Source organism: Halichondria panicea, chromosome 1 (assembly GCF_963675165.1).
Source record: "Halichondria panicea chromosome 1, odHalPani1.1, whole genome shotgun sequence".
Classification (NCBI taxonomy): domain Eukaryota; kingdom Metazoa; phylum Porifera; class Demospongiae; order Suberitida; family Halichondriidae; genus Halichondria; species Halichondria panicea.
Genome location: NC_087377.1, coordinates 8,949,204 through 8,975,781, shown reverse-complemented (window position 1 = coordinate 8,975,781; position 26,578 = coordinate 8,949,204). Strand labels below are relative to the sequence as shown.

At 38.8% G+C, this 26,578-nt stretch overlaps 1 protein-coding gene and 2 long non-coding RNA genes across 4 annotated transcripts; 1 reads left to right on the top strand and 2 right to left on the bottom strand.

The window, feature by feature from the left end:
• Window positions 1–236: 236 nt before the first annotated feature.
• On the top strand, window positions 237–8,327 carry LOC135342183 (uncharacterized). The gene is made up of 2 exons (XR_010396782.1): window positions 237–358; window positions 7,437–8,327. It is a non-coding gene; the product is annotated as an uncharacterized LOC135342183 (long non-coding RNA).
• LOC135341929 (uncharacterized) lies at window positions 4,682–16,441 on the bottom strand. Of its 2 annotated transcripts, XR_010396694.1 has the most exons (4): window positions 15,195–16,441; window positions 7,157–7,232; window positions 6,452–7,112; window positions 4,682–6,332 (listed from the first exon to the last, which is right to left on the bottom strand). It is a non-coding gene; the product is annotated as an uncharacterized LOC135341929 (long non-coding RNA). The 2 variants fall into 2 exon arrangements; XR_010396693.1 differs by lacking the exon at window positions 15,195–16,441 and having other exon boundaries at window positions 7,157–7,487.
• Window positions 16,442–18,596: 2,155 nt separating this feature from the next.
• LOC135341041 (uncharacterized) lies at window positions 18,597–25,608 on the bottom strand. Its single transcript, XM_064537510.1, has 12 exons — window positions 25,142–25,608; window positions 24,662–24,994; window positions 24,337–24,600; window positions 23,736–24,008; window positions 23,600–23,673; window positions 23,347–23,545; window positions 22,999–23,295; window positions 22,821–22,937; window positions 22,666–22,717; window positions 21,900–22,059; window positions 21,597–21,719; window positions 18,597–18,885 (listed from the first exon to the last, which is right to left on the bottom strand). The coding sequence occupies exons 1-12, from the start codon at window positions 25,191–25,193 to the stop codon at window positions 18,751–18,753; spliced, it is 2,079 nt and encodes a 692-aa protein (XP_064393580.1). The 5' UTR covers window positions 25,194–25,608; the 3' UTR covers window positions 18,597–18,750.
• Between the last annotated feature and the right edge of the window lie 970 nt (window positions 25,609–26,578).

Below are 26,578 nucleotides of genomic sequence, written 5' to 3'. Positions count from 1 at the left end.
TTATAATCATCTACTCTGCATGAAGGTACAAAAAAACTCATACTAGTGATGAGAGGTTATAAAAGAGGTTGGGGGTGATTGTGCTCACACGTGTGATTGATTTTAGTTTCAGGTTTCAGCATATCGTGCTTATTATGAAATTAAATGTGCTAACTAGCTACACTACAAAAGCTAAGTCTAATAATCAGCAATATGGAGTACTTTTTTTGTTTGTGGATGTTCTGCTAAGATGCGCTGCTATGCTCCACGCTGGAATACTCCACTGGATATCCCCCGGGTTGTTGGGCTGCCTGTTGATCACTCCCTGGCTTTGGACGTTTGCTGCTCAGATCAATATCGACATAGGTCAGCTAAAGTGGTGAATGTATGTGTGTGTGTATAGGCAATAGAGTGAATGGTTTATACAACTGCATAAACACATTAGCAAATCATTAACAACGATAACTATTGTGGAAGTCCAGAAATGGGATACCCAGCTACATAGCTATTTCAAGGGTGGCCATTTACTATATACTTTATAGTATATACTAAAGTTTAAGGTAGATGTATAATGTCAGAGTGAACGTTATTATGATCAGACATAATAACAGAAACCTGTTTACCACAAGCTATTTACACAATGAACATCTGCTAAGCAAACTTGAATGTTAGCTTTCAGTAAAGAAATGCATAAACATAATTATTATTGTAAGGCCACACAAACTAATCACTTGTTTCTCAGGCCCACCCACATCGTTTTTTGCCCCTCATGCTAGCTTTTTTGACTCTAGCTACTTTCTATATGGTACACATGGCATTCATTCTTGTCCACTCCATGAATAAAAAAGCATACATCAATATAATTATGTGTATAGGGGCTCTAGCAGCAACATTTTATAGACTGTGGCTGTATAATAAAGAAGTCATGGCCTGCTAACACAGGTCCAAACACATGCTATGGAGACTTTGGGGCCCATTTAACCTTGCTAACACAGGTCCAAACACATGCTATGGAGACTTTGAGGCCCATTAACCTGATGGCTGTATTATAGAGAGTGGCCTGCTAACACAGGTCCAAACACATGCTATGGAGACTTTGAGACCCATTAACCTGGCTGTATTACAGAGAGTGCATGGCCTGCTAACACAGGTCCAAACACATGCTATGGAGACTTTGAGGCCCATTAACCTGATGGCTGTATTATAGAGAGTGGCCTGCTAACACAGGTCCAAACACATGCTATGGAGACTTTGAGACCCATTAACCTGGCTGTATTACAGAGAGTGCATGGCCTGCTAACACAGGTCCAAACACATGCTATTGAGTTTGAGGCCCATTAACCTGGCTGTATTATAGAGAGTGGCCTATAATTGAATGACCACAGTATAGACAAGTTTCACTATATAGCTATAAAGCTATAATACTGCTTACACATTATCAGTCCAACTACAACTGTACTCGTGCATGTTCACTTACTTGAAATGCCAACCTTATCAGAGAAAATGTAAATCAAGCACTGCCGTAAAAATGGTATAATCTGATTGGTCACAAAGATGTCCATTTAGGGGCGTAGCCATAATTTATAGTAAGAGGGTGCTCTAAAGGTTGATGGGAGCGTAGTGCCTTGAAACCCCTGGCGCGCAACACCAACAAATTTTGGACCGAAAGCTACATCTCCTAATTAATTGGCAAGTATTATGCATGAGACATCTTGAGTAGCCTGTTCACTAACTACTATAGTCAATAGGCTTTACATGTAAGCTTTTAGTGTTCAAAGTGGTTAGGTATTAGAGACACCTGCAATTAATATAAGGGAGCTAAATAGCCTGTTCACTGACTACTATGGTCAATAGGCTTTACATGTAAGCTTTTAGTGTTCAAAGTGGTTAGGTATTAGAGACACCTGCAATTAATATAAGGGAGCTAAATAGCCTGTTCACTGACTACTATGGTCAATAGGCTTTACATGTAAGCTTTTAGTGTTCAAAGTGGTTAGGTATTAGAGACACCTGCAATTAATATATCTTGAGGGAGCTAAATAGCCTGTTCACTAACTACTATGGTCAATAGGCTTTACATGTAAGCTTTTAGTGTTCAAAGTGGTTAGGTATTAGAGACACCTGCAATTAGTATATCTTGAGGGAGCTAAATAGCCTGTTCACTGACTACTATGGTCAATAGGCTTTACATGTAAGCTTTTAGTGTTCAAAGTGGTTAGGTATTAGAGACACCTGCAATTAATATATCTTGAGGGAGCTAAATAGCCTGTTCACTAACTACTATGGTCAATAGGCTTTACATGTAAGCTTTTAGTGTTCAAAGTGGTTAGGTATTAGAGACACCTGCAATTAATATATCTTGAGGGAGCTAAATAGCCTGTTCACTGACTACTATGGTCAATAGGCTTTACATGTAAGCTTTTAGTGTTCAAAGTGGTTAGGTATTAGAGACACCTGCAATTAGTATATCTTGAGGGAGCTAAATAGCCTGTTCACTGACTACTATGGTCAATAGGCTTTACATGTAAGCTTTTAGTGTTCAAAGTGGTTAGGTATTAGAGACACCTGCAATTAGTATATCTTGAGGGAGCTAAATAGCCTGTTCACTAACTACTATGGTCAATAGGCTTTACATGTAAGCTTTTAGTGTTCAAAGTGGTTAGGTATTAGAGACACCTGCAATTAATATAATTTTAACGCTAATTGGCTACTCCAGCTATCTGGTCAATTATCTACAATTTAGCAATGTATCGAACTTAAAGTTACTGTCTAGAAACTAGTTAAAGCATGGACGTACGTGGGCATACAATAGCACAAGAGTGGGTGTATATGAGAGCTGTGCGGTATTGGATCTTTATACCAGTTATACTTTATACATGCATGCAGTTATTATACATGTACCATAGGTAGGTATTATACCAGCTATAATTATATACTGTATAACTATAAGTATATAATTCAACGTATCATAATTAATACATGCATACTTAGAGTTGAATTCAGTATATTTGGTATAATTATTTGTATAAATCGCATGTTGTCCTATTCACTGTGATTCGTACAGTGATTAATCGCGTATCAGTAATTGCACGTCGTCAAGGCAGTAATTGCACATCGTCATTAACGGCCGCGGATAATTTTTTTACTTTCCGTGTACACATCACTCCTTTTATAGGACAACTATAGTTTCAACTACTTGTTTTGGCTGTGGAATGCACCAGACGCATGAAAAACGTTTTCTGCCTACCACTGACTGTTTCAGGTTACTGGGTGGAGGGTGGGCTTTAGGTAACCATACTATGCCAATATCTAGATAGTGGCACAGTTCAAGGCTTGACCTATGCCATATGGCAGATATTGGCACAGTGCATGTTTCCTTTGATCTGCCCACTCAAAATGCAACAATAACTGTTACATTATTATTATACCTTAATTATACAGTTATTATATTAGTTGAAAACGATATAATTATTTGGTTTATAGTTGATATCACTAATACTATACATTGTGTATAACTATACAGTATATAGTTGTATAACTGTACATCATACTTAACTGGTCAAATTTTTGTATATACAACAACAAAGGAGCGTACTATCAACTTGTCAATGTTGATATTGGATTCTGTGGTAGATTGGATACTGTCATGAATGCCGATTACCCGCTTTGAAGTTTTGCTGAGCTGTTAATTAGGACACTTAAAAAGGGTTTAGACCAGCTAGCTACACAGCATGTAGGACTGAGTAGTATCCATTGGTAGACCTTCTGGACTACCTTAGTAGCAATAGAATATTTACACACAAAGCAGCAAGCCATCTATGTACACAGGCACTACACATGTCAACATATGCACTACAATAGTTTATACATGCTTGCTAAGCAGCTTAGTTGAGCAGAGGCAGCTTTTAAAGGCTACACATACTTCCATCGAGGCAGGGCATGTTCCTAAAGTTACGATTGATAGATTATCTATAGTTAAATGTATCCCCGACTGTAAACATTAACACAACAGGATTTTACTGTTCTATCAATAACATACCATTAATGTTGATGTATATCATGTATTAGACTAAGTTATTACATGGCTACCGTATATATAGCAGGTAATTTTTGCGGGGCAAAATATTCGTGGTTTTTGTGGTTGAAGGTCTGACCACGAATATTTTACCCACAAATGAAGCGACCTTGCCTTATCTTTATCTGCAGTGCAAGCAGCAACCACGAAATAATTGCCCACGAAATATCTCAATATTGCTGAACCACGAATATTTTGTCCATATTCCCCGAAAATTACCTGCTATAGTGTATGTGTGCCACAAGCTGTTTATTGGCCTGGTAGTAGATTGTAGTCAAGGGCCAATAAAATGCTTGTGGCACACATTGCCATATAATTTGTTGCCTGGAAAACCAGCATAGAAACCACTTGCTGCATATCAATAATTTGGTAGTTTTGTTCTGTTTTTGGTGGCTGGAATTACAATATTGTATAGTAACTGCATCGAAACCATGCATAATTATATGCTGCATAGTAAATTCCCATAGGAATTACTACAAATGCTGTACTCAGTGCATGTGTCACTATAAAAACAATGATTTGAAGTATTGGGCGGAGGGTGGGCTCAGGTTTCAAAAGGTCACTTTGCCCCAGTGCATGCAATATGCCATAATAATACTGGCACTGTTATTACTTTGATCTCAGATGTCAAATGGCAAAAATAATTGTATAATTTATGCACTTGGTATCAGTGCATGGGTGCATGTGTCTTATGAATACAATATAAAATGTAAACAAAAGATGTGGCCAGAGTTGGCAGCAAGAATATACATGCAGCAAATAACTTTCTCTTATTCTTATGTGTTATGATTATGTGTATGTAATTAAATAAGAAATCAGCGTATATAGTTTTAAGACGTTCATACAGAATATTACTGTACACAAGTGCAGATTATCGGCAGCTTTCAAATCTAACAGCAATTTGATGTATAATCTTCATTTTAAGAAAAGGCACACGAGCAAAGTGTATACACTGAACACTACCATGCTCATTTTGAAGTGCCTTGAGACGTTTGCTCCACTGGTAGCTAAGATCGTTACATTTGTACCGTTGCTACAGAGAACATCTTCACACTGTCCGAGACTTGATACCCCATAAAAAGTTTGTGTATTATTCACCGCAACTGGGATACTTGAGAGTAGTCCATTTTGCACAGCATTTGCGATTTCACTCACAATTTGGTCAATGCTGTATGCATTATCCACTTGATTGGTGGAAATATTCAATGAAGCCAAGCTAAATAACAGTAGAACAATTGGGTTATCACTGTTTTGTGTCTTGACATCACGACGCTTGCGTTGGTTCGTGTCATCTTCTGAGCGATCAACAAAAGGGAACCATCCAATTGCTTTCTCATCAAATTGTAGCTTATTTGCAATATAGCTCGTTATCTTGGCTGCTGTCAGTACAGTATTATCAACTATCTTGGACTTGAGAAAAAGTGAAAGTGCTGCAACTTTATTTCCATAGAACATAATTCCTCTGGCTGCACATCCATGTATAACTTCGAGCATTTGTCTCCCTGTTTCAATTGGCTCCATAGTAAAAGCTCTTGATCCAGATATACAGTTTACAGTACAAAAAGCAGCTAATTTATCACTTATTGAAAGATCACAAATTGAAGGCACTCCTGATCCTGGTTCAAGGTAGCATCTTGAATGGCTATCAAATGCTTCTTGTTTGATGTCAGCACATGTTTTGCTTAAAAAAGGTCGCAGGGACGGCACCAAAACTACCTGTAAGCATTTACGTACTCCGTCAATCCACATCATTCCTTGACTACTGAAATCACTTGATCCTTCCATAAAAAGATCGCAGAATTTTTTTGCATATTCTATGGCATATCCATCTCCTGTCGCTTCACATTGGTAGCGCTCCTCTAGACAGTCTCGATACCAATTGCAGTCATCCCCACTTGGGCTGAAGCATTCTGGAGCTAAAGTGGGCATGGTATCATCGGACGGTGGTATAGTGTCTCCAGAGGAGCATGCGCAGTTGTCAAACACTGGACCATTTTCCTCATTATTTATTTCTAGTTGACACTGGTACCAGCAACGTGTTGCGTAGTTTCTACAGATATGCCTCTGATTACTTGCACGGTGAACGTACTCATGAGTCAAACAGGTTGCCCACTGATATTGCGAATAATATGGTGTAAGTAACACACATTCTGTATTACCAATGTCAGAACTTCCAGAACATTGACAACTTATCTCATAAGGCAGTGTTATGAGAACGAAACAGGCAATAGCAATATTATCTACTCGTCCCATCTCCGTCTCACAATGTACAGCGTGTCTGCAACGATCGACAATCACATGAATATATTGGTTGTTATATTATAGTACAAGTGGATCGAAACCAGTGTAAATACTATCATATTATTATAATCTATATGCATGCATGTTACAGCTCACCTGAAAGATCTAGTACCAGAGTCTGTCTGTTCAGCCTTATACACAATTAAGAAGCTACCGTAACCGTATGTAGAAATGTGCTGTGCACTACAACACTAACTAACAGTGCAGTGAGTAATTGTTTGTTTATAAACACTACAAGTCTACATGACCATGAATAAATTGTGCTGTTAAACCTGTTGAGCCTGTTATGCAGTTTGAATATCATGAAGTGGCAATTAATTCTGAGCAAAGCAAGGCTTATAGTTCTAGCCTTGATCCCAGGCCGAGTTTTCGCTTTTATAACGGTTAGGCGAACAACTAGGCCTGGTACTAGTTGTCTGCGCATGTGTCAAATTTTCATTGTATTTGTGGTCGGCAAAAATATTTAGAAATTTGTACACAGAAAATGCACAGAGTGAGTCACAAAAGATGCACATAGGGAGCTGCTTCACAAAGGCCTGGAGAGTTGCCAGTTGTGCTGCAGCACGATTACAGTGACCCAGGGCAACTTCAGATGATTGAATGCCTCACGTTTCAAAAAGATTTAGCAGGCTGCTAGACTTCTCTGATTCTAGGCCCCAACTCGTAACTCAGTTAAATTTTGCTTGAGAAAACGTAGATTCTCTTGATGCCTCTGAGCTACCCAGCAACGCTCGAACGAGCAGGTCATACTCCAGTCCTGTGAGTATAGGTAAAAGAACCCAAAGACGGTTAAACCCTTACCTCAAACTGTCCAGTCTCGTCCGTTAGTATAGCCAAGAGGAGCACTGTTGGGATAGCTGGATATTAGCCATTGCTCCTGTACAGAGAAGTAGACATTCTAAATACGTGTACGTAGATCTATACATATTAAATTTCTCGTATTAAACAGGTTATAGTGTCATGGTTTTAACCATAAAAGTAGCCACAATAAACAGATAACAACCTATAATTATAGCTGCTGATTGTGTATGTTAGCTAGAAAGATTTTGTCTATACAATAACATGGCACATCTACATGTAGATGAAACTGCTGAAATTGGAAAACTACTTGAGAGTGCGTATGGAGAGCCACATCCACAGGATCTACACATTGAATACTTTTCCTCCTACTTGGAAAAGAAATTGTTAGCAGACGAGCTGAAATCATTGCTAAACTAAACGAGGTGGATGGCATACAAGTACCTGTATGGGTTAGCCTCGAGGCGAAATGGCAAGAACTGTTGTTTAGAAAAGCAAAGTTTTTGAATTTACCAACTGAGACAGATCGAGCGCCACAGAGAGGAGAGGCTTAATGAAGTTATTCGAAAGCCGCTGCTAGCTCTATACTTGCTGACCCCCACAACCCACCACATATCATTGTCAGCCGTGCTTGAAGTATAATAAAGAAGTTGTCAAACACAGGTTGAGTACTCCCGAGATAATCAGCAATGAGCACTTGGATTATTTCTATCTTATGATAAAACAACGTATTTCACCGGAAGTCACACTACCCTCAAGCTTCATTCTTGCACCGCATATACCTGGAGATTGGAGAGTAGTGGAACCCGAGGACACTTGGCCACACACATTTATCGGCTATTTCCCCAAAAAATCTTTCGAAACAGAGCGTGAGAGAGAGTGGCGACTGAACCATGAAGTTCGATTAGCTTTCAAGAAAACATTAGGAGGTCTACTCAGCCAGAAGAATCATGCAGGGGATACCTGACCCAGAAAATTTTTTAGCATTTTGTTCACACGTGCTTGCAAGTATACAAATTAATTTTGTAGTTTGAAGAATATTCCAGCGAGTAGTTCAAGTACATCTCAGCACTAACTGTATAAAGTACAAAACACTAATAATATTATATAGAGCTATAATTATTTTAGCACTCGATCTAATTTTTAGAATTAAATGTGTATAGAAATGTCACAATTAATTTCCCCGTTATACAGTATTATAATGTACAGATGGTATAGCCACAGATATTTTATTTGTGGCCAGTATAATTATAGCGTTATTGACATGAAAACACATAACTTACCTTAATGTTACTATTATAGGCGGGTAGTAATTTTAGCGTTTTAGATTTTTAGGGTACTAATTTTGGCGGATTTGTAGCAAATTCATTAGCACAATAATTTTATTTGTCAAAAGATGTACAAGTATGAGTTTTAAGGTTGAATGGAAAGTTTGGAGTCAGATACAGATGAAAAAGGGCTAGTTTACTTAGCATACTCTCAAAAATACATTTTCATCGCATTTTATTAGCACGTAATTAATTTAGTGTTAATTCTAAAATTTGCTAAAATTAGTACCCGTTTATAATAGTAGGTACTATAAAAGCCTGCATGTTTATCATGTTATTCAGACAATCGAAATTACTAAGCTAAGCAAATTTGAATGTTAACTTTCAGTATAATTACAAGAAATGCAACCATAAACATAAACATGAACGGAGATCTTGCTTTCAATGCATGGCAAATTCCTGACCAAATAAGGAAAGCCAGTATATATGCACGTCAATCATGTCCTGCTATTTATAATGTTAGTCTGGGGGTTAAAATTCAGACATTTGAGTGCATAAAACTATACACTTATATAGGAAATTACTCCCAATAATGTATTCACCATGCATCCACTATCTACACTAATTCTTGGGCAGCAGTTGGTAATGTACAAATTAATGCAGTGCTTATAATCATAAACTATATAATTATACATAATTATAATAGTCTATAATTGCAACACCGACATACAATGTGATTTATGAACCTGTCAACGGAGATTAGAATTATTACAATGTGACTTGGTACATGGGAAACTTAGTTCAACAACACTTGAGAAAAATAAATGTGTAAAGTTTAAACATTACAATAGTGTATGGTCTTTAGAAGGTAAAAGCTATATTATAGCTTATAAATGTAGTATACGTTAATGCCTTCCACATAGACTCTGCATTTGCACATTACTATATACATGTACACAAGCGAACAAATATTGTATTACGGTTAAAAGCGTTTTAATTTGGCGATTTGGCAGATTCTACTGAAAATCACCAAATTTAATTAAAGTTTACCAGACGCCGCCAATTCAGTTCAATTGGCTTTTTCGCCAAATAATTATTATAACTCAGGCAAACACGGTACTCAACTGCAATGTGTTGACTCATATATGTAAACTGCATGGGGGTCCATATTGTACAATGTATAAATGCAAGTATATAATTTATAATGGTCTAGATGCATGCAGGCACACGTAAATAATTATACAGTAAACATTTTTGTATAAAGCATGACAAAAGCAATTGCATGCACAATTCAATAAAGACAACAAAAGTATTTAGCGCGCACATGCAGCTGCTGTATGTGGTGTGTAGCGGGCAACCAATGACAACGGGTAGGAGTAATGATCCTAATGGACGGACCTCTGCAGTGCATGTAAAATTTTTAATTTCTTGCTATAACTGAATTAAAAGAGCTGTACGTGTTTTACATAATTATTAGTAAAACCAGTAGGTTTTACATAGGATTGGCAGTGGGTTTGCCCGTGTTTAGCAATATTTCAATTATTTTGACTCATGTTCAAACTGTTCTATCTCTGCAGGGAAAGGCCACATCAAGGAACTGGCTAGACAGACAGTTTATTTAGCCTTTTCTCTCTTTGTATCTCTCATTTCATAATCCATGAACATTTTAATGAATCAATATTGTCATTTTAAAAATTGCACTATTTCGACGTTTCACCGCTCTTTGTCTGACTGACTAAGTAAGTAAGTAAGTAAGTAAGTAAGTTTCTTGCCCAGCATTTGCTCCAAGTACAGCCATCTCCAGGACATTCTGCACAGGGTTTCCAAACGACTACAACCTGGATTACAAAGCGCTTCTTCAGATTTGCGATTGCTTCCACGGGGCAGATGACCTCTCAGTCTCTATTTCTCTTATACCTAGACAATTCCGCCATCTTTAATGACTCAGCAATTGCTTTGTGGCAATTAATAATAGATAGGCGTGGCTAATACACCGTGCGCCTAAAACAGTGCAGCAGTGCTTTTCCAGAGCCTGAGGTGTTGCTTTTCTTCACACTGTTCAGCTCTAGCTCCCTTTCTCTGACAGGCATGCTATATGCACTGGCTAGATATCATACTCTTAAAATGACTATCATTTAATACTGATTCGCAAATTCAACATATCAAGCAATATTACTCATTACTATATTAGTCCAGAGATATTCGAGAAAATATCTGATTAGTCCTGTCTTCTCTTCTTGAACTTCTGTACTGCCTCTTGACGTTCCACTTTTATGCATGTCATGATACGTAAACTGTACTGAAAAAGAAAGGGAATCCAACTAGAAAAACATTTGCAATGTGAAAAATTGCTAGGATTGGCCAGGGGAACCACAAAAAAGCGTGGGAACAAGAAATCAGACGAGAGCATAACTCCAATCCGTTACAACGTCATGAACATGTACAATACATAGTATATTAAATAATAGACTGTGTTCCAGATCCATCTATCAGCTTCCATCCACCACATCATTCCATGCAGGTCACCAGTACGGTCCGTGCATGTTACTACGCTGTATACCTGTGCTCATGATCAACACTGCAGGAACATCAATTCATCACAAATCATCATGATTATGTACCCCACATTCCAAAATGGATGTATAATAAATATTATAGGGATTGGTCATCACCCCACCAGTAAAAATTGTGTGATAGCGGTATATATTGGAACATGGAAAACATGGGAAAACTACCAGTACATGTGATTGACGTTGTAACGGATTGGAGTTATGCTCTCGTCTGATTTCTTGTTCCCACGCTTTTTTGTGGTTCCCCTGGCCAATCCTAGCAATTTTTCACATTGCAAATGTTTTTCTAGTTGGATGTTGTATACTGTACGTCAGTAATTCTAAAGCGCTATTATATACATTTATAGCATGGATAACCTCAACACAATTGAAAGCAGATTTTGTCAACAAAGTTTATATGGAATAACAGCAAGCTAACTGCACATTGATCCATATATAGACAAACGATTTTCCTTCTTTGCTGACACGTACTGCTGTCATACCAATTAAACAACGGTAATTCCTGATCATGCTATTCTGAAATGAAGGGAGCAATGATTACGAGTCATGAGTTTAAAATTATAATTCTCACCATCAAGAAAACAGATAGAGGATTGAAGGTCTTTAAATGTACCACAACATTATTATGTGTATAACTGGCAATTTTACTGAAGATCGTCAAATTTAAGTTTCCAGTGGACACAACGTCATTGCTGTACTAGCCATGCCTGAGACGCCAAATTAAAAACCGCTAATTAAGTTGGTTCAAATGGCCTATCTTAAGGTGACATATTTTCTGCTCTTTCTGATTCCTGTCTTTAGGCTCTCGTCCATATCCCTCGTGCGGCTACGCCTCGAGGCATAATTAAGATGTAGACATATATAAGCACAGCACACAACTGACAGACCGCATAATTAATATAAGATCGAGATATTACCTATTTTTATTATTATGTTATTCTTTTATGCTCAAGTTAACAGCCAATTAAATTGCCTATTATTCTTTTCAAACTCGCCTATTATTCCCCACATTATTCCTCTAAAGCACAACATATAGACCCCATGTCGCTGCACAAGTAACATAAATAATGGCCACATGCATGACTCTATCTATTAACACTATAATATAGAATGCCAAGGAGATAATTAACCACCAGTACATACTTTCATCAGGCCTACAAATGTTTATACTATGACATCCAGAATCACAGGGAAACTCAAAGAGTATGATGGACGTACGATAATTGTTGTTAAAAACGATCGATGCCAAAAGTTCAAGTCTAATATTAATGGCTGCATCATGTCAGCAGAGCCTTGCAGCTCTCTTCTCACTCTTGCAGCTACCAATAGCTAGCGTTCTAACTACTAAGTAGATCTAGAGTAGTAACACTCTGTGAACAAGTTTTGCTACGGACTCTTCTAAAAAGGCTGCATTCGTACTGGACCTGCATGTACTTCCAAAACCTGCCTATTATTCTCATAAATTTTATAAAGGTGCCTATAGTATGCCAGCATAATTCTCACCCAAAAAATGTGCCTATTGTGCTCAAAATTGTGTCAGCATAATCTACCATGGCCAATCCCTAGTTTTGGAGAATGCGGAACATGGATGTGCAGGCACTACTGGTAGTTTAGCGGGTAATTTTCGTGGGGTAAAAATAATATTCATTGAATTTGGAACAGTGGTGATTTTTGTGAGCACAAATTAAATTTTATTTGTTTCCTTATATACGTGCACTAGTAACATTGCATGCATGCGTTCCGGATAAACCACACCTACTCAGCAATAGCTAGTAGACTTAGTGTTTAAACGCCGATTTTTCAATAGAAAAGTGAAATAGTGCTTGGACAAAACGGACCACCCCCACTGATCAATTAGTGGGCGGGGCTTCATTTTAATATTTTCCTACAGAATGGAAGCCAGTGTTTCATTTCATCATAAAAGTTTTACACAGATTAATATACACAGTAAACAGCAGCAGGTTGAAGTGCCTCTTATAAATGTCTTTTTTATGTTGGTCCCAGTCCTTAATGCACCTGAGTATACGTTTTAGTGGGTAAAATTTTCGTTCAGCTTGCTCATGAAGAAAATAACAAATTTTTTTTCAATTGACCTGTTGTGCATTCGCTCTACTTTGATGTAAGTCCTACTATTGAAAGTGAGCCTCACTATTTTCATCTATTGGGCTAAATTGTATTGTGTCCATTGTCTTCACATGCGCACTTTATACACCACCATCTATAGAATTTCTAACTCTTCTGAGCTATAGAGTTATCCTAATAATTTAACACTATTCCCTTGCACTGTTAAAACAGGGGCGTAAACAATTCAAGGAGGGTGTAAACAAAATTTAGCTCCCTCAAAATTACTGCAATACAGGGGGGTAAGAATTTAGATGTCTCATAATACCCGCTTGTACCCTAAGTCTTATATTAAAGTGAGCCTCACTATATTTTTTATCTATATAGGGCCAAGTCAATCGTTTTCACATGCGCAATTTATATACCATCATTCTATAGAATTTCTGCCTCTTCTGAGCTATAGAGTTATCTTTAATTGATCTTGCATGCAACTGTTAAAACAGGGACGTAAATAATCCCCAGCTTCTATATACGGAGTAAATCTGCATGGTGCTGGTGTAATAATAGTGAGCATGGGGTGTAAATAATCCCACATACTGCACGTGTATATACTGTGACAATGTTTTCTGACTAGTAAGTTTTCTAGTTCTGCACGGTCTGTGTCTTTTCAGTTTTAGCCCCAAGTTATTGTATATGCTTTCCCATTAGTTTCCTCTTGTAAAAGCAGTGCTAGCACATCGTCTGCTAGAAGGAATTAGTTACATGAGGTTTTCACCTGTTGTACTGAACATGCCATTGAAGAGAGTGCTTCCCTGTAGTCCGGAACATAATGAATTACTTTTGCAGTGACATTGATTATAAGCTCTCAGTACAGCTCAGACTAGTGTAGCAGTATATCACACATCATCAGAAAATACGAAGGGGGCGTATTTTCGGGCAGGTACAGTAATTTTAAACATACTTTTTAATAGGATACGTGAATATACACTGTAAAAATTGATACGTGATTATCACACGATTTATACATGGTTACTACACTGTAAAAATGGAGTGCGTTATAATTTCACACACTATGTATGTAATTATAACAACACATAATTACAAGAATCGTACAGGGCAGATCGTTGAATATACAGTAGACTCTTGCTAATCTGGTCACCCTTGGAGACAGTGCAGTTTGGGTGCAATAGAGCGAGGTGGCTGCATTTCAGAAAATAGCCACGACTAAAAAACAGTCCTACCTCGAATAATATGAATAATTTTTCAGTTTTCTCTCTCTTGATTATTTATTCTCTCGTATCCACCAAAACAGAATAGCGAGTTTTGCAGTAATGATCAAGCTAGCAAACGAAACGACCATAATATTAAGGTGAACGTACTTCAGAGAGCCAGATTAGCGAAAGTCTACTATACAACATAACAGTTCCAAGATTATAATAATAATTATTATAATTATCAGAATTTAGTCGAGAGGTCCGACACTGCGTGAAATCTTGTACACCCACTTTTGAAATATCTCATGAAATCCCACCTTTGACCTCATTTTCCGTAATCTTATTGTGCTATGCTTTGACTAAATGGGCGTGGCCTACCTCCAAAAAGGGGACGGGTACACCCATAATTACATCTATGCCTTGACACAGTGCAAGTGCTAGTGCATCCATGAACGAGGTGCATGACTAGTGCAAGTGGTGAATGACGGTAGACTCTGGTTAGTTAGACACAATGTCATGTACTCAGGAACTTTTAATCTTCAACCCCAGTGATGCTCTGTGAAATCTCGAGATTTTGAAATCTTATACGTGAATAATTACAGTGTCGGACCCCTCGGAATCTAGTTAGATCGACAACAACAAATCCACAAAATTAATTGAGACACAATTCGTATAAGGCAGTTTCAAGTTACTCTTGTGAGTAAGGCACCCTATAAATCACAGCCAGCTGTGCTGCGACTGCATTGAGAATTTATGGATGAAATATGTCTGAGCAGTTTAATAGGCATGTTTCGATGCTGCTATGGGGATACAACACACAAACGGGGCTGGGGGCATAGATATATACACACAGCGGGCCTGGGGTTTTGTGAATTTGCATATAATTATATATAGCCTATGCCATGTTCTACTGAATAGATAAACTAACCCTTAGCAGATCCTGCTGTTGCTTGGGATCAGAACAGTCTACTGGCAGTCTGAGAGTCAGGTCACAGAGAAGAAGACTGCATTTGTGTGTGTGCGCGCACATGGCAAGGGGAGGCTCTGGATCACATGATCAATTTTTCTGCAATGCACTGCAATGCAGTTGCAGCTGCTTTTCTGATATCAAGTCCAAGTCCTTAGAAATTTCTTCAGATCGCGCTGTCCTTTGCACTTTGAGTTCCAAAGGAGAGCAGAAGTCTCAAGTCATCAGCACCAAAAGTAAGAGTGAACTACCGTAGACGTCTATATAGCGGGAAATTTTGCATACTTATTCGATTTAAAGCGATCCTCCAATGGCCAAATATGCGACACCCTCGATTTTTTCCAATTTTATAACCTCTAAAAGTTCTAGCGCGTGCTACGTTGACAATTATTTTTTATGTCGCGTCCTAAATAGAGGTCAAACCATAGCCTCGATTCCAGGCCGCAAGAAACAATGTAATTTAAGCGGCCTATAATCGAAGATAGTAGAATAACCTCCAATTAGATGCGACCCTCTAAATATGCGACACCAGGACTTCAACATAATTTTTAAACCTCCAAAAAGAAACGACCTCTGGCTTCGTAATTATTTTAAAATGTTGCCTTAAATCGAATAATTATGGTACCGCGAAAATTTAAACTGGCCCACGTACATACCGGTATTTTATACGTTTACATATGAAAACTTGTTAGTGGGTGGGTGCGGTTTCTTGGCGTTGAAACACGAATACCGTCTTCTAATTGCAGCGCCACTCTAAAGGAGCACCAAGTTCACAAAATTATTTTTATTTTACTCCAATTCCATTTTCTAATCTAAGTAAATTCTAATCCAAGTAAATTCTGGAATTATTTTTTGCTGGCGCTTAGGTAATTAAAAAATAAATTATAAGGTGGCCTTTAATCGAGACTTTATATACAACTGATATGAAGCCTCATGGAAACAACTACTCAGTACTCTACATTCTATTGCTAAGCGCCACTCTAGATTAAACTGTTTCCATTCCTGAACCTCAGTGAATCCCTATTCAGTTACGAGATATACTTACTACAAAAAGTGAAAGCACTGCACCCGTCATTAAATATCGTATAACGGGTATAATTATTTCGAGTGTTCACAGTTTTATACCGACAAAATTAATATCACATGCATGAAGGCTGCTATTCCGCAAAAACCTTTCATAAACGGTTGTCTGCAAAAGTTTATACGCTCAAAATATACCCTCTATACGGTATCTGAATGAGTTATAACCAGGGCATCAGCTGGAGAAACACTTGAGCAACTTACAGAGCTGGCTAAAATTAATGTTTACAAGCGTTCTACAAGCCTAGGGTTTGTCCCGCCATGGTCACGGTAAACTAACTGCCAGCTAAGCAAATGAGATAGTTATTGTGGGAACACAGTACATTGAAAACCTATGTCAAAAAGATTGGAATCAATTGAAAGAGAGATCACGAGATGCGTGTCGTACCTCCTCTGGTACTAAGTGCTACAGTACAATGTGTTAGAATTAGATACTACAGTAGAACCTCGATTATCCGGCCCTCCATTATCCGGAACCTCGATTATCCGGCTTGGCAGTTTTCTTGTTATCAGATCAGAAAATGGGCGTTTCCCTCAAACGCGCATGCGCGTTGCAGCTGTTACCATGGAGACATGCCTGCTTATCTTCTGCGCATGCGCAGAGAACCATGTGGCACTGCTGTTTATCAATGAAGTGGGTGGATCAAGGCGTGGTTTATCATTCGATTATCCGGCATATTCACTTATCCGGCCTGCTTCTGGAACCAAGGTGTCCGGATAATCGAGGTTCTACTGTATACTGATTAAGGCGATTCGCGATATCTTCTATATTAGGGAATTTTATGACCTCTAAAAGTAGCATTGACTTATTTTTTTATATAGCGTCCTAAATAGAGGTCAAAATATGGCAATTTATAGGTCACTGGTGGTTATACTTTGACCTCCGTTTAGGCCGCTAGAAACGAAGTATTTTAAACGGCTTGAAATCGAGGCTAATAGAGTAACTTCGACCGACCTCCGAATTATATACAACCCTCTAAATATGCGACACAAAGACTGCAACATAAATATTCGCCCTACAAAAGTGGCATTGTAATTATTTGCGCCTTAAATCGAATAAATACGTTAGTCCCATGCATGTGTGCAGTACATGTCTTACCATGCACCATTGCCACTCACAAAGTCTTGCAATAGCGAAACTTCTTCAGATCAGCATGCCTCTACAGTTTTATAGTCAAGTTTATTTCTCCTGTTATAGTTGTTATTTTGTAACACTCCTCTAATCGTGAGACATGCTATAATATTATATGATTATAATTATAGAAACATTGATGGTTGAGCACATTAATAGATTTAATCTACTCGCCTATAAAAAGACAGCGATAAATTTCAACGTAACAGACGGCATTCATACGTTTATTATACCATAAACGTCTGAATTGAAGCAAGCGCCTTGCCTTATATATAGATAGCCATGATATAAGTCCATGCAGGCTTCGCTGAGGATGAAAGCAGCAGCAATTGAACACACATCATTCAGTGGATCCGAAGCTGAAACAACGATGTTGACGTCTTTTAAATTTGCGAGACTGGCTTATTTTGTTCATGGGTTATTTGAATTGTTATTGTCTATTTCACATACTTTTATGGTAGATCTAGCTCTATAGTTGTACAACATGGAATGTCATAATGTGTTAAAAACATCAGCATACTTTTCAATCGCACAATTGCGTAATTATGACGAGTCCGTTTATTACGCACTCCGAACCACAGAAGCATTGTGGCACAATTAGTGAGAAGGACTGATTATTGTAGAGGAAGTTATGCAAAACTTTATGTAATGATCTTTACCAAAAATGGACATTGCTACCTATTATTCCCAGCTATTCTTTAGACACCTATATTATGCTAAAATTATTCCGAGCATAATTTATCAGGGAGGCCTATTACAGACGTTAGGCCACATCGCCAATATTTCCATCAGGACCCAATCTGGGAGAGTCCTAGTCAGGAATCAGCATTTCCTTTGTAAACGCATACCGATATCTACCATGCCACTAGCGACACCATGCACCACCCACCGACTGCTAAGGGCGACTTTTGACGCCCATGGTCCAGAGCCTCCATCAGCGATACCAATTCCTCAACATTTTCCTAGAAGATCCTCCAGGTCTTGCAAGAAAACCACTTGCCTCATTGAGACTTAACGCATCCAATGGGAGCTGGGGAGAGAAGGGAAGTGAAAGACATGAACTAACCTCGAGGACTGACTCACCGTATTCACCCATATCTATATTCTATAGTTAACTTAGGTAATGATGATTATGTGATTTGTGCAGTAGCTCCTCTTGTTGTATAAAAATAAATTGATTCTTACAGCGACAAACATAATGAATAATGTATGATTAAAGGATTGATATAGTGTAAGCTAACTACACTATGAGGTTAAAATGAGCACCTGTTGCTATAACTACATCACTGTATATATAAAATTCAGTTAGTTTTTCATCCCATTCCTCACAACTTCAGGAGCCATCCCTTTTGGTAATGCGTCAAACACCTCTGAATAAAGTTCCTGAGGAAGCTGGCTGGAGTTAGGTTTAGTTGCTTCTTCAATACGCTTACATGTACTCTAAATGTGTATGCATGTAGGTATAATAATGTATAACCTACACTGTGAGGTTAATATGAGCAACAAACAACTGACTGTATAGAGTACACCATATATAGGAATGTCCATTTGCAACACTGGCATCTACACTGTACTGTACATGAATATTGTAACAATGAAACTATCAAAGTTCATTATTGTACCGCTGGCAATTGGGTGCAACATTATATACTATACTGAGTTGTCCTGGAAATTGAGGCATGTAGAATAAGTGGAGCTACCTCCACAATCAGATGTGACTCGCTAAATATGCCACCAGATATACCTGATTCATGACCATATAATTAAGAATGCGTGCGAGGGATATCACCACAGCTGTAATAATGCTGACTTAAATAAGGGTTAGGGTTGTACTGTACAATGCACATGTGAATAGCATACAATGCACATTGTGTATGATACAAGTTAAGGTACTTGTGAGTAACTGCTGACTCGATCATGATTAACAATGGCACAATTCATACATGACCAATTGCAACTACTATAATATTATTATAGGCACATATTTTACACATAGCATCATGCAAGCTAGTGGTTGTCAAGTAAACACTAGTCACCTTTTAGTAAAGTGTGTTGTTATCATATAATGATGAGTGAATGATTTAATGTATGGCCTAATACGCTATTAATTATTCACTATATCTATATGTAATAGAGATATCATTGTTGTACCAAAAACAGAGAGCATGACCACTTTTCTTATGAAATGAAGACGAGAAGCTACAGTTATGACAACTGCAATTCACAATGGTACCACTATCAAAGAAATGTTTGAAGGCAGGTCTTAACATGTTCTCTAAATCTAAATCATGTACACACAACATTAGGGGGTGGATCTGTACATTCTATGATAAGCTGTTCACATGACAATAAACATCACTGAAACTGAAGGCATTCTCAGTAACTAGGACTAGCATTGGGATGAATTAAATTGTTGCGTGTATTTCAATGTTATCATCATTAACGGTCCCCATGGAATTCGAACACTAAAACGTCTTACTATTGCCAACATTCACAAACGCTACCTCCAAGGCATTAGACACACACACATGTACACACACAAGAATGGGATTTATACAATAGAATACATAATTATAACAATAGGTTAATTGTATTAAGGACAGCTAGGGGAAATTCACTCAATGGTAACCATGCGTGTGCATGTATCTCAATTCACAGTAGTGTTGCTAACAAGACAAAAGCGCTGTGTTCAACAGCAAGATACTCTAGTCGCACTGCATGTTTGGGCTACTGAATCCTCTCAGGAACACACAAACATTCATCCATTAGGCAGTGGTCAAAACAAACGCCATGTCATGTCATTAGATATTGAGTACAAATATTCAGGCAGTCACATGCATGCTGTATAACCATAGATTGAAGAGTTAGAGGGATAGGAAATGGTTGGTATTCTCGAATACATCTGCGCTACGCTGCGGTTTAATCGAGGCCATCACAACAATACCTATTTCTATACCTACCCAGTGCATAATAAACTACAAGTAACTGTGCTTAGTCCATGCAACTCACTTATATTTCAAGGTCTATACCTATTGTAGTAGTCATAACCAGCATATGCTTACACGTTACATGTTCCATTAAAGCTCTAAAACAGCCTTGGGAACATAACTTATTGGAAAGTCTCTTTTTACTGGGTGTGTGTGGTCAGTCATTAGCAAGTACTATACACGTGGCTCATGGAGTAGGCGTGTTATAAATTGCTGAAAGAGATGATGTCTCGAGGAAACACAACTTTCTTATTTTGAGGGAGTTACCCGGCATAATAGCCTCGTTCATAGGGCGTAAGGCGGATAGTTTTCAAGGCTCCACTGCAGATTCAATGTAAAATCATGACGTGCACCACTTCGTTTCTTATCCCTCTAACTCTTCAATCCATAGTATAACAGGAAGCCTTGCATTTTGTAGGAAGAGCCAATTTTCGCTGAATACTATTCAATCAGCTTATAGCCAGCATGCATGTGACTGCCTGTGGTAACATTTAAACAATACTTATAGTTCGCCCGGTCAATTATCATTATGATCCATAAATCTTCGCATTGCAAATGTTTTTCTGGCTGGATGAAAACTGTATAATACGCGGCAATGTTTCCTAGTAGGCACCTACACATTCAGGGTATATATAGTAGCGATGAATAAAAGTTTCCGTAACGTTTCCATAGTACATGCATGCATAGTACGTTCGTACTGTCTAATTAAAACACATTGTAAAATGCTACGCATGCACGTCTTTAAACAACAAGCCCAACTTCATCATTTCTTTTGTATGACTTTTGTTTAGCCTTGTACCAAACTCTTTAGCATCTTTAACATAATATTATATTATAGCTTCTGGAGACTAATAGTACTGGAAGTGCCAGAGCTTATAGTCTTTGCAATAATGTATTCTGTAGATCTAGCTGTAGATTCCTCTGAGAGACTCGATCTGTTGCAACTAGATAGGGCGTGGCTACGTTGCAACGTCGTACTCCCGCAGGCAAAAAACAGTACGGTAAACAGTACGGTAACAATAATTATTGCTAAAACAGTACGCTTGTTAACATACTACGCACGTACATACTATGGAAACGGTATGGGGACATTTTTATTGATCACTATACGTACACTACACAAAATAGTAACTGCATATACTAAACAAGACCTCCTCCACTCACCCCCTCGCTGGCTGGGGGAATCACGTCCGGCTCTCCTTCCTTCTTGGAGGACCTCTTGAGCTTGTCCACCACGGTATAGATGGCTCCAGAGGCAGTGGTCTTATGCTCAATTGTGCAGGGGTCCTGGGTGGGGATTGGTAGTGTGTACTAAATAGCAGTAGGGAGTAATAACCAAAGCAGTAGGTTCACAAAGCGACACTAGCTGTAAGAAGGTACATGTACAAGGTAGTTAACTTGCACCCTACATTATGAAAACCTTGGAGTATCTACACGTGTATGATGCAACAAGTACTTCACACATACCTGATACACCGCTTCTGATGGAGTTGGCTTTGGTTTTGTGTTTTTCTTGCCGTTTTTATCGACAATGGTGTACTGGTCCTCAGTGCCCGGGGCTGCCTGGTGCTCAATGGATTTGGGGTCAGCGTACAAGGAGTCAGGTGTTGGAGGGGGTGAGCAATACCTGAATGAGAAAATTGCCATGGTATTAGAAATGAGTGTACGTACATGCATCTTTGTACATGTGTATACAATTGGGTTACTTCCAATCAGTTTAAAAAAGCACAATAAATGAAAGTACCGCGGGTGCTGATGCCATGGTGGAAAGCTAGCTGCAATAATGCTAATACTTTTGCTATTGCATGCAGGGCAGGAATGGTACAAGATAGTGGGAAACGATCGATCCTGATTGTTGCTATGAAGATTATAAAAAGTTAAAATTCCATAATTAATGGCTGTTGCATTCAGTGGAGCTTTGCAGCTCTTTCGCAGCTACCAATAGGTAGCGTTCTAGTGCAGAGCTAACATGTTAAGTTAAATAGCTAAGTCATATCAACAGATTTTGCTACACATGAGTCTGAAGAGACTGCAATGCCCTTCAAAGTAAGCACAACTAGCCATAATTCGAGAACAAGCATTATTTTGCAAATTCACGAAGAAAACTGACTAGAAGCTCTTACTTGCACTTCATTTATCACTGAGCAGCTGTAACAGTATACACAGCCAGACACACACACAAACACACACGCACACTAGAATGCACACCGAGACAATTATGGCTTTCACTTACGTAAGTTTGTGCTTCTCTGTGTTTTCGGATTTGAACGATCTCACTGACCAATCTTGCAAATGCAGGAAGATCATGTTTATGAACTTGAGCAAATTGGTTTATGAACTTGATCAAGCTAGTTACAAAAAATTCTGAGCACATTGCATTACATGTACCTTTAAATCTGTTTTTGTACTTGTAAGCACCGAAGCCTCCAGCTAGGCAAAAAACAGCAACCACTAGCAGGACTGCACTCACTACAATAACCACGGTTACACAAACTGTGCCACATGCTGAGGAGAGATACAGATTTAATAAACAGACACATACATTTTCTGTAGAAGGTATAGTTACCTGGAACAGTGAAGGATCCAGTCACTGGCAGACCAATAGTGGTGGTAGAATCATTCCTGAGTATCACCCTTATGTTGTAAGTGTACGTTGTTCCAGAGGTCAGACTATCGAACATCACCATGTACTGAGATGATGTGGGGTAGTTTGCCAACACAGCATTAGCATGAGGGGGATCAATAGTTGCGAGTATGGATAGGGAGTCAGGACTCATGGGGGGAGAGGGAGATACAGTGACCACTATTGAGATAGAACTATCACCAACAGATAGCAGTGGATTGGTGAGCAGTTGCACCGGAACTGTAGAGATATACAAAATGGATAAATTAGGCACACAAAGCTTTCTCTCACCTCTGATAGTATCATCTGTACGATTCATGCACTCGTTGTTGATGAACACCACACAGACAGTGTACCTGTCACCAGACTGAGCTCCTGGTACTGACTGGGTCACCGACGAACCAGTTGCGCTAAACTGAGGGTTACACACACCCTCCCCAATCTTACTGAACCCAAACATTCTCAACGGAACTGCCTCTAAAGTGATATCCTATATACAAGTAGAATTGAATAATTCTTGATGCAATGTTAAACAACCTGTTACCTGCCAGTTGATGTTGATGACCACATTATCTGACTGGAGAGTGAAAAAGACTGATACTACAGGAGCAGCAAAATCTGTAAAGTATAGACACATGTAGGATCGAGTTAAAACCTTTTAGAGGCACAAAACTATGTACCTGGGTGCTCAAATATCACATTCTGTAAACTGGTACCCACAGGGAGACGACCAGATGGTGTATTGGGTGTCAATGTTAGAGTTTGACTTTGACAAAAAGGGAAGTTGTTTAGATTTGACACCAGAACTGAAGTGCTAGAACTGATTGTAGTGTCTTCTCCCTCAGTCCAGGAGATGATATAGCCAGAGATACAGCCATCTGAAGCAGTGTTTGCCGGCTGTGTCCAAGACAAAGTAGTTGTGTTGGCTTTCACATTTGTAACCGCTTCCAAACCTGCAAAAGAAAACTACTTATATCTCAACAGCCCCTAGGTTTCGATCGATAATATTTACAGATGACACTGTACAAGCCTGTATGTTGCGTCTTTAAACTATTGCGAATTGCATGCACCTGCCTTTTCCTTTATTTTGTTTGTAATTATGTGGAAACCTACAATAGAAAGCATCAAACAACAGAACGGGGTTCACATAAATTCTCAAGCAACACTTAATACTGTCTCCTAGCGCATTAGACTGTGTTTCGTTTGTGCAGGTAAATTTGTATATACTCGCTATAATTATGTGATGAGTAGTCCCTAGGAGGTTAGGCTTCAGATACTTACCTATCATTTGTGCTGTACTTCTTCCCCCTTGTACGCCTGAGGGAGCTTGAACAAAGCCGACAAAAGAGTAGCGGTTTCTACATAGGTCCAACTCAGTCACACCGATGGAAGGAGAAGGACTGTTCATGATAACGGGTGAGTCGCTGCTGCCATTCTGAGTGATCTCCACAAAGTACAGTGATATACAGCGACTTTCTCCGCCCATTAAATTCACTGTCACAGCTGTCAGAGAGTCCTGGCTCACAGACACAGCCTGAGTAGGATCTGCAGGGTGGTACATAGGAGTCAGCCAAGCATGTTTGATCATCAGCCAACTCATACCTACCTGGAATCAATAGCGTAGAGTTCACAGCAGCATTGGCCCCACTTCTACAGACAACAGTTAATCCACTGAGAGATGGTTGGGCACTGAAAGACAGTGATGAGTCAACATTCACTACAGTGCTACCAACATCAATGGTTGTGACCACATTGGTGATAGTCACATTCAGTTCTCCACAAGAGGAATATTCACCAATACTGTCATTGTTAATAGTTTGAAAAGAGATCCCATTGAGGGGACACTGTCCATTAAAAGCCGTCCCATCCCAAATGATTGGTGTTACAGTTGAACAGCTGATAGTTGCAGGACCGGGACAGAACAGTACCAGTTGCTGAGCTAAAGAGTGCATGGAGAAATACTCATGCGGATGCTACTTTAAGTACTAAAAACCAGCAAAACTAGCACAGTAAAGCGTTTTGATCTAGCAAGAAGGGAATTATAGATATATGCACTGAGAGCTCAATCTTCAAATAAGACTTTTACCTGATGTCCAGCTTAAGAGCGCAACTAAAAATAAAACAAATCTTGTGTCCATTATTTAGTCACAACTCTGGTCACAGCTTCACAGCTAGCTAGCTAGCTTGAAAGGAAGTCAATACCTAATAACTAATATTTATCTTAATAAATTAAGGGCATCTCCCTATGTACGTGTAGGGTTGTATACACACATCACTGCCACATCATAATAATAGCTACTACTCTCAATTGTGGAGTCCTTAGACATTGTAAGTGTAGGTTTAAGAATGGAAAGTGACCAAGAATATTCTGAATAACTGCCTTGCATTTTAAGCCGATGTGTTTCAGTCTTGTTTTATAATCAAGTGAGTGAACATAAGAAGCAACATATATTTCTCATCTACAAGCATAGATATTCAAGAAGAGGGATGGGAAACGGATCACGTGCGCCCATAATACCAGTATATACCGTTATCCAGAGGTTGGTTACAACAAACAATCTCTACTTGCAAAACTCCAGCTACTATAGCCAGCAACAAATTCCCTGAGTTGTATAGTATACTCTATGATAAAAGCGTCATAATTATTATGGCAGCTTACCTCTCTATACCTGTCTAGCGTACCAGGCATAAATAAGAGTTCCTACCCCTGCACTCCTACATGTAGTAGAACTAAACTTATACCACACTTTAATATACTAGGGTGACACAAGGTGTCATGGGGCTAGCGTGTTAGCACTTGCTTGTCTTTCTTGGTCACTCTGTCTTCAAAGCCTTTGTTGTTTACGTTTGGCTAGCCTGACTTCTTTCTCTTCAGCTGTTTCTTGGGCTCTTGCTTGTCTCTCTCGATCCCTCCTTATTCGAAGCCTTTCTTGTTTGCGTTCGTTGTCAGGATTCATTTTATGCAACTTTTTCTTATGCCTCTAGTTGTGCAAAATACAATAGGAATACACGAAATTGGTAAGGATCGGGTGTGTAAAAACCAGCTATCAGGCCGTACCAACGTACCATTACATACATACATACAGAGAAATTTCCTACCGTCGTCACTAAGTTAAGGCTCGCTACGCTCGCCCCAACTAATCATTGATCTCATTGGTCAACAGCTGTAGGATAGTGGGGCAGATACAAAGAAAAATATCATACAGCCCCAGGCATGCTCTCATTGGTCAACAGCTGTAGAATACATAGAAAAATATCATACAGCCCCAATTTGTGTGGTCTAATGGATGAAGCATTTAAAGGAATCACTATTATACACGAATCTCCTCAGAGAGAACTTTCTCTCCAGAGAAAATAAGGAAGTAGACAGTAGTTGGACAGAACTTTTCAATGCTCTTTGTACTTGTTTCGAAAGTGAACTTGTAATCGCTCAAACAGCTAATTTTCGTGTCCACACACACACAAACCAATCGCTCTACCCCTGCATAGGGTAATAATGTTCACTACATTTATGGCTCATATT

Coding starts and splice junctions, on each gene's coding strand:
- LOC135341041 (XM_064537510.1), bottom strand. CDS start 25,193: ATGGACACAAGATTTGTTTTATTTTTAGTTGCGCTCTTAAGCTGGACA. Junction 24,009..24,336: donor AAGTACAGCACAAATGATAG/GTAAGTATCTGA, acceptor TTTCTTTTGCAG/GTTTGGAAGCGGTTACAAAT. Junction 23,674..23,735: donor TGTGATATTTGAGCACCCAG/GTACATAGTTTT, acceptor TATACTTTACAG/ATTTTGCTGCTCCTGTAGTA.